Source organism: Lolium rigidum, chromosome 1, assembly GCF_022539505.1.
Source record: "Lolium rigidum isolate FL_2022 chromosome 1, APGP_CSIRO_Lrig_0.1, whole genome shotgun sequence".
Classification (NCBI taxonomy): domain Eukaryota; kingdom Viridiplantae; phylum Streptophyta; class Magnoliopsida; order Poales; family Poaceae; genus Lolium; species Lolium rigidum.
This window is the reverse complement of record NC_061508.1, coordinates 269,386,842-269,399,708: the sequence shown is the minus strand read 5'-3', so window position 1 is coordinate 269,399,708 and position 12,867 is coordinate 269,386,842. Positions and strand designations below refer to the sequence as shown.

The window sequence follows — 12,867 nt, the reverse complement described above, 5'->3', positions numbered from 1 at the left end:
GAGGGGCAGCGGCGTCACGGCCGGGTTCGGTGCAGGGGGCTTCTTCGCCATCTACCCCTGTACCGTCTTCTTCACCTTCGATGTCGGCATCGGTTCCTGCTTCACCATGTTCGAGTCCGTCTCCGCCAGCTGCCGCACCGCAGCCTCCGCCCACGGTTCCTCCACCGGTTATGCAGCCGACGGTGAGGAGGAGTGGGAGGTACGCGGTGGCGGAGGATGGCGCGGGCGTCACGGATGAAGACGTGATGCAGCGAGCTATGCGGCGTAAGGCGGAGCTGAACCTCGACACGGCAGGTACTAAACATACAGCCAAGTCGTTTACCTCTTTTTCGAATACTCGGATTTCATCTAATTTATGTAGAGTAGGGGTCTCGTTGGGTAGTCAGTCTGATGAGATTGTAGCTTCGGCTAATGTGTTGAGACAAATGGAGCTTGACCGTTTAACGGTTGCTTCAAATGGATCCACTGAGCCTGCCACTTCTATTGTAGACGATGATGAAGATGATGACATCCTAGATGGTCACCTTCTCTCGGCTATAGTTGGGAGTGTTACAGAGGTCGATTTAGAACACTCAAAGCTCAGTTCAGTTTATGATCTAGATGCTTCTGCTCGTGGTTCTCGATCGTCCGCTGGTAAGAAGTCTCGTAGATATGGCAAAAATACTAAATCTAAAATAATTTCTCGATGAATGGCATGTTTCGGAATAGCAGAGGTCTTGGTGACTTGGCTAAACATTCTCACATTACCGATGGTTGTAGAGATTATGATTTAGATTTTATTGCTATATCTGAGACGGGTAGGCGAAAATTCTCACAGAGTTTCCTCGACCGTTTATCAGGCGGGATTAACTTTCAGTGGTTTTCTCGCCCGCCTCGTGGCAGATCTGGGGGTATTTTACTAGGCGTCCGTATAGACACCATGACCGTCTTAGCTAGTTCGATGGCGAGTATCATATTAAACTCGATATTCAGAACAAAGCGAGATGGTTTCATCCGGAGTCTGGTCGCTGTGTATGGTGCTGCCCAAGACGCCTTTAAGGCTGACTTTTTACGTGAGTTGGTAAATCTTGCAAAAGATAATCCGCACCCGATTTTAATCGGAGGGGATTTTAATTTGCTGAGATTCCCTCATGAGAAAAGCAAAGGCATTTTCGATGGACATTGGCCATTCTTGTTTAATGCTTGTCATTGATAGCTTAGACTTAAGAGAGGTTTTCATGTCCGGTCGACAGTTTACTTGGGCCAACAGTTTACCTGAACCCACATACGAGAAACTAGATCGCGTGTTGATGGATACCGAATGGGAACACAAATATCCTATGGTGTCCGTCCGCGCACTAGAACGTATTGAAAAACTGTCTGACCATGCTCCTATCCTGTTAACCACTGGGAATCCTCGATCTGTTTGTAAGCGGCCGTTCAAATTTGAACTTGGCTGGTTACATCGTGAGGGTTTTCATGAGATGGTTAAGACGGTTTGGGAAAGACCAGTTAGAGGTGGCTCTCCAATATTGAGATGGAATAATAAGGTGCGTGCTATGCGCAAACATCTCTCTGGTTGGGCTGCTCATATGGCTGGTATTCTGAAAAAAGAGAAGGCTCGCTTGTCTAAAGAGATTGATGATCTTGAGGCCATAGCGGAAGTGAGACCGCTGTCCACACAAGAGATTGATCTTAAGAATCAGTCCAATGCACAAATGGCGAGTCTTCTTCGCGAAGAGGAACTCAAATGGTATCAAAGATCCAAAGCCCAATTCATTTTGGAAGGTGATTCGAATACGCGATATTTTCATGGATTAGCCAATGGCAGACATCGGAAAAAGCGTATTCACTCTCTTATCCAAGATGAAGGGGTGATTGAAGGCCACGAGCAACTCAAATCTTACATTACTAGTTATTATAAAGACCTGTTCGGTCCTCCGGAGGAAAGCTCTTTTTCTCTTAACGAGGACTTAACGGATGACATAGCCCAAGTTTCTATGGAAGAAAATGGCCTACTAACCGCACCTTATTCTGAGGATGAGGTTCAGAAGGCGATCTTCCAAATGGAATGTAATAAAGCACCGGGTCCAGATGGTTTTCCAGCGGAGTTTTATCAAACTTTTTGGGATACTATTAAATCGGACCTTCTAGATTTGTTCGATGATCTTCACACAGGACAACTAGAATTATTTCGTCTAAATTTTGGTGAAGTAATTTTGTTACCGAAGGTTAATGAGGCGAAAGGATTCAGCAATATAGACCTATCTCGCCTATTAAACGTCAGTTTCAAGATTTTCACGAAAGTGGCCACCATTAGACTTAATACGGTTGCGGATCATGTCGTTCAACCATCACGGACCGCTTTTATGCAAGGAAGGAATATCCTTGATGGAGTGGCAGTGTTGCACGAGACGGTACATGAGATGCATTCTAAGAAATTAAATGGGGTTATTTTAAAATTAGATTTCGAAAAGGCGTATGACAAGGTCAAGTGGTCTTTTCTACGACGAGACACTTAGGATGAAAGGTTTTTCTCCAGAGTGGCGCGCTCTAATATACGATTTTGTGTATGGAGGTAGTGTGGCTATCCGGGTTAATGATGACACCGACCACTATTTTCAAACACGAAAAGGGTTACGCCAAGGGGATCCGTCATCACCGATGTTGTTTAACATCGTAGCGGATATGTTGGCAATACTCATAGAGCGGGCTAAGTCTGATGGCCAGATTGAAGGTGTGATCCCACATTTGGTTGATGGGGGTTTATCTATCCTTCAATATACCGATGATACAATTCTTTTTCTGGATCATGATCTCGAAAAAGCTCGTAACCTCAAATTAATTTTGGCGGCTTTTGAGCAGTTGTCGGGATTGAAAATCAATTTCCATAAAAGTGAATTGTTCTATTTCGGTGATGCCCAAAACGATATGACTCTATATACAGAGTTGTTTGGTTGTGGGCAAGACCAATTTCCTATTCGCTATTTGGGTATTCCGATTCATTATCGGAGACTTACAATTGCTGAATGGAAAATTGTGGAAGAAAGATTACAAAAACGCCTTAGTAGTTGGAAGGGCAAATTGCTGTCCCTCGGAGGAAGATTGGTTCTCATTAATTCAGTACTGACAAATATGGTACTGTATATGTTATCATTCTTCCTGCTGCCAAAAGGAATTCTGCACAAACTCGATTATTATCGATCCAGATTCTTTTGGCAAGGGGACAGCGAGAAAAAGAAATATCGACTGGTTAAATGGAGTGTAGTCTGTAGTCCCAAAGATCAAGGCGGACTAGGAGTTCATGACCTAGAGGTCAAGAACTCAGCTCTGCTAGGTAAATGGATTTTTAAGCTTCTTACTGAGGATGGGATTTGGCAAACTATTCTTCGTAGAAAGTATATTGGCTCGAAGGCGCTATCCCAAGTGGTTTGGAAACCTGGGGATTCCCACTTCTGGGCTGGTCTCATGGCGACTAAGAATGTTTTCTTTCGCCATGGTACTTTCTCTATTAAGAATGGAGAACAGATACGCTTACGGGAAGATGTTTGGTTAGACAATGCTTCCTTGAGAGAGCGAGTATCCTGCCTTGTATAGTATTGTTCGTCGCAAAGGTGATACCATTGCCACGAGTAATGGCTACCTCACCTCCGAATGTGACGTTCAGACGGGTTTTACTTGGACAAAGGCTTTTGGCATGGAATGATTTAATTCAACGGTTGGGAGATATTCAATTATCAACTGAACCGGATGAATTTAGATGGAATCTTCATGTAGATGGCACTTTCTCAGTCAAATCTTTATACAATGCGATTCTTCATTCTGATATACCGGTTGATAATAATAAGAAAATCTGGAAGATGAAAATACCATTAAAAATAAAAAAATTCGGATGGTATCTTCGTCGCGGAGTTATTCTTACCAAAGATAATCTTGTCAAGCGGAATTGGCATGGAAGTGCTAGTGTGTTTTTTGTCAACAAGACGAAACTATTAAACACCTTTTTTTTCCAGTGCCATTTTGCGAGATCTATTTGGTCAGTCATCCAAGTCGCATCTACCCTGTATCCCCCGACTAGTGTAGCCAATGTCTTTGGCAACTGGCTCCACGGTATCGATTCAAGGTTTAAGTTGCTTCTTAGGGTGGGGGCGCTAGCGATTATCCGGGCACTCGGCTAAGTAGAAATGACAAGATTTTTAACGATAAAAATTGTTCTTTGTTGCGGGTCATCTACGGATGTACAGGTATTCTCCGTTTGTGGTTACCTCTTCAGCGGATGGAGAACCGAGACCTATTTACGGAGGTCTGTACACGGTTGGAGGCTACGGCGAGGGATACTTTTTCCCTACATGGGTGGCAGCATAGTCTACGGATTGCAGCACCACCCACACCATAGGCGATTTATGATTCATCGTTCCGATATGTATTTCGCCTAGTTTTTTATATCTTTTTATTTTTTTGGTTACAGACTTTTTGAACGGCTGTGTGCATCCTGGTTATGCAGAGGCTGGATGTAATTGCTTTCCCAAAAGTAATAAAGCATCCTTTATCGAAAAAAAGACATTATGAAATAAACTAAAACTATACATTACAAAATTATTATGAATTCAACATTATTTACATGTCACTCATGAATCACAACTTAACAAATATGTAAGTTAAGACCACAGCTAAGGAGATGACTACATTAACGGCTGCAAGTTAAAATCTGATCAATTTCTCTATAATTAACTCGAGCTCAAAATTTCTTCAAAATTTGCTTCTAGGTCTTGTATCACTGCATCTTCAAATGCTAGATAGCTCTCATGTAATCTTTGCTCAATCTTCTTTTTGCCCGGAACCATCTCTTCCAATTACTGAGAATATAGCTCAAGCGTTTTTTGATTTTCGGAATGTGAGTGGCATTTTAACTCGAGCCAAATCAGGCTCATCATCTATGCGCAACAAAATTTCTAGCAAGGTAACGACCTTTCTCTAACTCTGAATTTGCATTTATGGCCTCATCAGGTGTAAAGATTACTGGAGGTGCAGGTCTGTAGAGGGGCCGAGATGGTGAAGCAAGAGTACTGGGAGTCCCAGGCAATGCTGTCGATGGGTATCTGTAAACAACCAGATCCAACAAATTCCTTTGTACCCTTCCGTTGTAGTTTGAAATGAAGTACTCGTGTCAACAAATTCCTTTGTACCCTTCCGTTGTAGTTTGAAAATGAAGTACTCAGTGTTCTTCTCTTTGCAGATACAAGTTGGTAGTAAACTATTCCAAATCTTGTGCAGTTTCATATTCAGGCATCTTGCTAGTGCCTTACCTGTATTGATTGTCATCACACATGCCATTTCAGCGAGTTCTGCATGTTCCTGCCACAACCTTAGGACATGAGATGGCCTGTTTATAGCACAGAAATTATATAAAAGTCCAAAACAAGTTCAAAATTAACTGCCAAGAGCTCTTAAGTAGCCAACTTAACAGTTCTAGAACAACCGTAAATTTTTACATATATCAGATCTGGATACTTCTAAGGATCACATGACAATACTGCCCAATAATGCTGTTTGGAAACTGTGCTTGTATGCAAAAGCCGTAGGTAGTAGGGAAAATATGAATTTAGTTCTGGTTACATATAGTTCATAACAGTAAATAGAAAACATCCTCATTAGCTAGTTGATATACTGGCAAAGTTTCCATGTCAATATTGCCATTACCGAACATAACTGGTGAATTAAAAAACATGAGGTGACAGAAGATGGATACTAAACTGAGCATACATTTCCCTTTCTAATAACTGCAAGACAATGAAGATAGAAATTGAACACTCTCTATTGGGAGTGGCAACAACCAACATAACTTGATGGTAACTTATAATTGACCGTCCTATATTTTCCATGCATCACTTAAGAAGTTTCCTGCTCTTACGTGCGTCCAATTAATAATATATCTTATCCATGACTTTTATCTTCTCATCTTTCTGTCACTTAATCAGCCTGAATTTATTCAAAACTGTTCAAAGTAGTCATTGTTCTGAATGAAGGATCAGAGGTGTGGGTTGAGAAGAGTGTTCCATACAAATTAGCTGATACCTTGCTCACACTAAATTTTCTCAAAACATCATTGTCCTGAACGGAAGGATCAGAAGTAATGAAGAAGTGTGGATACATAAAAAATGGTTGTGACACTCGAATGGGCAGAATGTCTACAAATTAGATCATAACCTGTGGTCTGTAGCACTGAAAATGAAGAACTTCCATCAAATTTTAACTAAAACACAGTACACAATCTGTGGATTTCCCCAAACTGAAGAGCATCAACCGAACCTCGTGCAATCTATACATTTTTTGTACATTAGAATAGCGAAAACACCACTGATTTCTTCTCCAAAATTGATATATAATAATAAAACATACACTTATACAGCAAGTGGATGTACAAATAATATAAGGTATGTATTTATAAGTCATCATCTATTTGACAGCACTTCTAGCTGGCAGAGTATCACATACAAATTAGGTATGCCTCCTTTTGGAGAAGACACTACATTAAGGTAAGTGTTATGCAGTTCATCGTTAAATCGTTCATTATCACCTATATAATTATTGCATAAGCGATTTCTGATAATAAATGCAAAAGGAAAGTAGAGAAAATTTAAATGGGTGAACGACCAAATGAATACAAAAGTGGAACATGTTTGCATAAGCGATGTCTGATAAGAAATACAAAAGGAAATTGAGGGAAAGCAATGGGCCAAGTTCTGTTGCTAAGGAGCAACCGAACATGTCCAAGTTGTTTCAGTTAAAGTGGAACACGCTAAGTTTCAGCTGATTCTTCTCTGAAACAAAACAAAAATCAGTTGATTCTTGTCGTTCCAGTTATGTGCATCGCATAGCGAGCTCGCTGGAGTCCATATAAGCAGCGATGCCAAGCCCGGGCACATGCCCAGGGTGCCCGGAAGGTAAATACGCCCCTGTGGGAAACCCGATCTGTGAGTGAATGTTTCAATAAAAGTAGTGCTTTTCTATAAGATTAGGTTTCTTCCTGTTCTATAAGATTAGGTTAGGGTTTTAGGTAGTCATTTTCTTTTGGTTTCCAGAACAATGAAGATTACATCGTCTACAATAATTGATCTTTTGCCCACTTTTCGACGACAGGATCTTCCTCCTGGCATCAATGATGGTGTTGGAAGATTAAAATTCTCTAGGTATGGTTTTTCGGATCTTACTTCGTTGAATCGATCTAGGATCTTTCTCATGGTTGTCGTGAGGAAGTTTGTCCTCGCAACATTTGTCATGGATACTACGTCCTCAACAACGGTGATTTGTACTCTTGGGTACCCAGCGGCGTCGACCAAGTTGTTTAGTTATTTTTCCCTGATATACTGGTGTAGGTACTTTTGCCGATGCTGATTGACAACTTCAATAGTTGCGCGCGCACGTAGCCTTAGCATTGCAGTTCAAATTAAAATCATGGGAGAACTTTCGTTGGTATCTTCGGGAGTATACGATTCTGTTATGGAAGAAGAAAAAGTTTAAAGAACTGAAAGATAGGTTGGTTTCTTTCGTACTTTATTTTGTAATAGTTGAAGTTAGCTTTGTGTCCCATGTACTGTTTATTACTATAATATAAATATATGTGGTATTGATTGTAAAAAAAAGTAAGCCAAGCACCAACACTCGAGCACCGATAGGTACACCACTCACCCATTTCAGCACGTGACCGTAAATTTCTGCCATGGGATTGCCTGTTGCTTGGTCAGAATCCTAGGCTAAAAGGACCAGAGATTTCGAGCGAAACTTTTTTTAATTAGAAAACCCAAATGCAACGTCCATTTTATTTTATTATTTCCTGGGCCAGTTTTATGCCACACAACTTGATCCTGGACCACGAAAAATCGGGTCGCACTGGGACCTGGCCAACCTGGCCTATCTACAGAGATTCTAGGGACAACGATGGTCGAACACAAGTTTGCTTCAGGAGACAACAATGCCTCACCAGTCTCTAGCTCATAAAAAGAAACCAAGGTACTGGCGAAGTTGGACAAGAGACAACAATGTGCACACCTAATCGGACAGCAGCTCATCAGCTTCCATTATTGTTATTATTCCTTTTGCTTTGACAAACAATAATCTGTGACAATTTACAACTGTTTAATACTACTACGAATCAATGGAATAGAACCCCTCAACAACCAGCCTCACCAAGCCTAAAACTTTTCTCTATCTACATCACAGTTACAACATCTGTCCCATTTTCAACAACAAAACTATAGGCTGACACACCATCAATATGCCGACCCCCCCGGTTAACCTAAGCCCTCCAACATTCCCACACTTTCTTCTCCTGTACCTACACTCCGAGATTGGCTCGCGTCTTGATCGGCTTCAGCTTTACACCCATGCTCTCGGGCGAGAGGAGGTCAGGGGATATACAGAACGGGTTCAGAGGGCTGCGAGGGCTGGAGCTTACATGGCTTGGCCTGAACAAGCCATATCCCATGAGAAAGTACTCCATCGGTATAAGCATCGCATGAGGTTGCTCCTCCGTCACAACCGACCCGCACGCTTGCACCTGTTAAAACACCAGAATCGGTACTTAGAAAAGGACGGAACAAATTTTGAATATCAGACTATTGGGTAAATAGATAGATACCTCAACGAGAGCACTGTATCTCTTATCAAGTTTTGCAGTCATGTGGACAGCTTCAGTGTGGAACTGGGAGTTCTCACCGACAAATATCAGCGTTCTGCACTGCAGCTGCTTCAGGCTTGCTGTCAAGTCATGTCTTCTGCAAGGCACCACAGCGTTTTGATTCCATCAGCTCAGGTGCAAGTTGGTCAAGCAAGAATTGAACAAGAAACAAGTACATACTGATTGATTGTTTGGATAAACCGCCATATATTCATGCTTTGTCGTTGATCTAGAAACTTCATGAATTAAAGACAGGAGAAATCAGCACAATAAATTTACAGAGGTATAATAGTTGATAATGGAGGACAACAAAATTGCACAGTACATACACTTCTACACGCCTGCATAATATCAGATTCTGGCACAACAGAGCCTCCCCGCACTCTCTGAGGATAAGAAATTAAAACAGAAGCGTTCAATATGCAACTTAGTGAATAGCAGATAGTCTAAAAATATGCAATAAATCATATGCCGTGAATATTCGTACCTTGCCAAAATACCGCTGCAACAAACAGTCCTTCACCATGTCACACATCCCGTAATAATACAACAAATTTGACATCAACTGAGAAAAATGAATATGTCAGTACAACCTTATTAGTAAGATGAATTTATAAACAGAGTACTAGTGGCTATATACTGAATAGCTACCTTATTATAAAACCACTCAGTCCACGAGGGAGTTTTATATAGAGGTGAAACAAGGATAAGACCTAGTACTCGTTCCCTATACTTTGTCTGCAAGAAAGGATATAGATAGCTATTAATAGTGCAAGCAGTAGAAAATAAACCACTTCTATAGAGACACATACTGCGAAGAGAGTAAGAATGTATGCACCAGCGCTGACACCCAAGCACATTACAGAACCCAATCTGGAAAAGCCACAAAGACATTAGTTCAAAGACGTTGATAAAATCATCTGACTATTACCAAAAAAAAATTGAGAATCTGTACCCGAAGAAATCAAGTACTTCTGCGACCTGATCAGCTAACTCATCAACCGATTGTACAGGACTGCTTGGTGAAATAGGAGTGGCTCCTAACTGCACAATTGTTGCAAAGGACAGTAAAGAACAAAAGTATCATATAAAGATAACAAAATAGCAAAAAACAATTGTAAGAAATAAATTTGCTAAGAACCTCATGTCCAGGGGGGCTGATATGGTAAATGCAAAAATTATGAAGCAGCAGGGAAGCTGCTTCTGGGCAGAAAAGTAGTCCTTGGAAGCAAGACATATCTGATCAACAAAATGAATGTAAGCCTATTAACTGCAAAATTCATAAATAACCTACTGAATATAGGGTATGCTTCACAAGTGTGCACTTAAAATGGTTTCGGACACTATTAAATCAATAATAAAACTTACGGTTCAAAGCAATATCTGGATAAGTAATAAGGGCATGCTTATCATGGTCGCCATACACCGCAACAGATACAGGTCCATGTTTTGTCTGTATATGATGTTCCTGAAGAAAGCAGTACAAAAAAGTGTTATACAAACGTGGATCAAGATGGCATGAACATTTGATAAATGATACTCCATGGTTGCATAACTGGAGTAATTCTATAATTGGATAACTGCGAGCAGCAAAAAAAGAAAAACTCCATGTTTGAGCCAAATAAATCATTCAAAAAAACTTCATGTTTGAGCCAAATAAATCATTACAACTAGCACTGCTAACAGATGCTTGAAGCAAGGAATTTCCCAAAAATGAAGCAAAGGTTCAGAAATCACAAGTGAATGGTTCTCTGCTTGGTGCCTGTTATACTAAAAGTAAGTTGGTAAGGTGCTGACAAGAAAGAATAATAACAGTTCCATTACGACGTGTGGTGCTAAAGTGATAATTCCTAGACCATCTCCTAGGCCAAGGAAAATAAGGGGAAACAAAGTACAAGAACCACCCAGAAGTGATTCCTCCACCATCTCACAAGCAAATAGCTTAAAGCATACTTGTCAGAGCAACCATATGCTAGGCAATAAAATTAGCTGTTCTGTTCTATCACATGAAGAATATGTGTGACGATAACTTTATCAGGAAGGAAGCTTGTAAGCTGCATTACCAATATTTAACAAGAAGGCAGGAAGTAAGGTAAGCCTGCATATTCGATAAAAACCCTTCACCCATCAACCCCACAACTAGCATTTAGCACATTAGGATCTTTGATTTGATTGGCTTGACCTGGGTGATTATTTGGGAAGTGTCCAGTTAGTAAGAGGATTTATCAAAAAAAAAAAAGTTAGTGAAGAGAAAGCTGTCATTGGCCTTTTCTTCTTGTACAATGCAGCAACTTCAGGTTTTTGTCCACTAATTATTTTGCCTTACCAATCCAACTTTATTTTTGTCTCTTGGAGATCACTTATTAGCTATCTATACCATATCATATGAAAGAACAAAATCCAACTGCATTACAATCCCAACTATGCCAACATCCGCAAACAGCAAGGAAGAAAGATTTGTGCTCGGAGTGGAAGCACAACTAAGCAAAGTGGTGTTGCAGAATTGAAGAGGAAAAGTGACAGTTAGGACACCCAAGCTACCACCCAAAAGCTGTCATAATCGAATCTTTCCGGTTTCTTCCCTTCTCTTTTTTGATGATCAAGCGATAAGCACAAACAAAGCAGGCGACTGATTTGATTAGTTAGATTAATTAGCACGCTGCCACACAGAGAACAGGGACCGATAAAAGAAATCCGCCTGGACGAAGGTAGGTAGAGGCCAGCACCACAGGAGGCATCCCTAAAAAACTACCACTTCGATACTACACGACGCAGATGGCGAGCTAGTGGATGTGGAAAGGAGCGGCGTTCAGAGGGAAGCTCCAAATCGGACTTATACCCTGACAAAATATCCTCATGAATCAAGAAGCAAGGGAAACCCCTACCTCCGATTTGGATACCCAGTCACTGCGATTCAAATTGGGATAGAACGAAATTCTGAACAAGGAACCAGTAGAAAAAACAAATTTGCTAGCCTAGAGAACCAAAACTCTAGTGGAACAAAACAAGGATTAGTTCTGAAACCAACATAATTTCAGAAGAACTTGGTAAATTCGAGATATAGGAGAACAACACATTTGGCAACACTGAAGAAATGACCCTTTTTTTTTTTCCATTGGACCTCGCCGAAACAATCCAACACGGTAACACAGCTGTATCCAATCGAACCCAAAATACGAGAACCGAGCCCAGCTAAACTCCACTATCGCCAGTGACGCCGCACCTTCTGCCCGGCGCACAGACCTTTCAATCCTCCTCCTGCCAGGCAGCTCCAATGCCGCCAACCAAATCTCCCCGGTGCTAGCAGAAATCAACCACGCCAGCACGAAATTTTGCGGATTCGAGTAAGAAAGGGAGAAGTAGCAGGGAGGGAGTGAGCACGGACCTTGCCGCCGAAGGAGATGCGCTCGATGTCCACGGACACGACGGAGCCGCCGGAGTCGCCCATCCCGGCGGGCCAGCAACCGCCTCCGCCAAAAAAGGACGAGCTAACTGGCCCTCCCCGCTTCCCTCTCCTTCCTCGCCGCCGGCCCCTCTCTTCCTCCCTCGAAGATGCCCCGCTGCCGACGCTGCTGCTCCACCTGCGCTTCTTGGAGTTCTTGGCCCTCCGCTCCGCTATAAACCAAGCGCCGCAACTCTCCACCTGTACTGCGTTCCGCACCCTGCAACTTGACGGTTATTGCAAATCAGTCCAGATTAGATTAGTAGGGAATAATTAGGCGGTTTCTTTTCTGATAAGAAACCGGCTAAAAAAAGAGCGTGATACAAAGAAGACGGCAGGTCAAGGCTCAAGGCGAGACGAGTCCATTGGGTGTCTGCGGTTGGTCAGTCTCACAAGCAGACACGCTGCTACCTTGTTCTTATTCATTTTATTTCAATCATATGCGTATTCATTTTCTTGAAGTGAAGAAATAAAAATATCGTTGCATTTTGTATTCTGCCGAATAGTTCCATTCTACATGTTTAACCTTTACACAATTATAAAAGGAAACCTAATAAGCCTAGTTTGGTAATAAAGTTTTTTAAAGGTCCAGACTTATTTTTCCAATACTTCAAAAATAACAAGTTTTGAGGGATATTGAAGTATTAATACGATAATTTTTTTTATCACAGCCAAACACATCAAAGTATTTGAAACTTTGTTATTTTGTGAAACTATAGTATTGTCGAAATACTTTAAAAATACTCCCTCCGATTCCATTGAATAAGGT

The 12,867-nt window shown here is 41.4% G+C and overlaps 1 protein-coding gene across 1 annotated transcript; it reads right to left on the bottom strand.

The window, feature by feature from the left end:
• Nucleotides 1–8,021: 8,021 nt before the first annotated feature.
• Nucleotides 8,022–12,180, bottom strand: LOC124683686 (protein NDL1-like). The gene is made up of 11 exons (XM_047218153.1): nt 12,042–12,180; nt 10,025–10,124; nt 9,798–9,895; nt 9,612–9,700; nt 9,469–9,529; nt 9,308–9,394; nt 9,144–9,221; nt 8,986–9,042; nt 8,837–8,892; nt 8,618–8,753; nt 8,022–8,536 (listed from the first exon to the last, which is right to left on the bottom strand). Exons 1-11 carry the CDS (start codon nt 12,102–12,104, stop codon nt 8,315–8,317), a joined length of 1,047 nt encoding a protein of 348 aa, XP_047074109.1. The 5' UTR covers nt 12,105–12,180; the 3' UTR covers nt 8,022–8,314.
• Nucleotides 12,181–12,867: the final 687 nt, after the last annotated feature.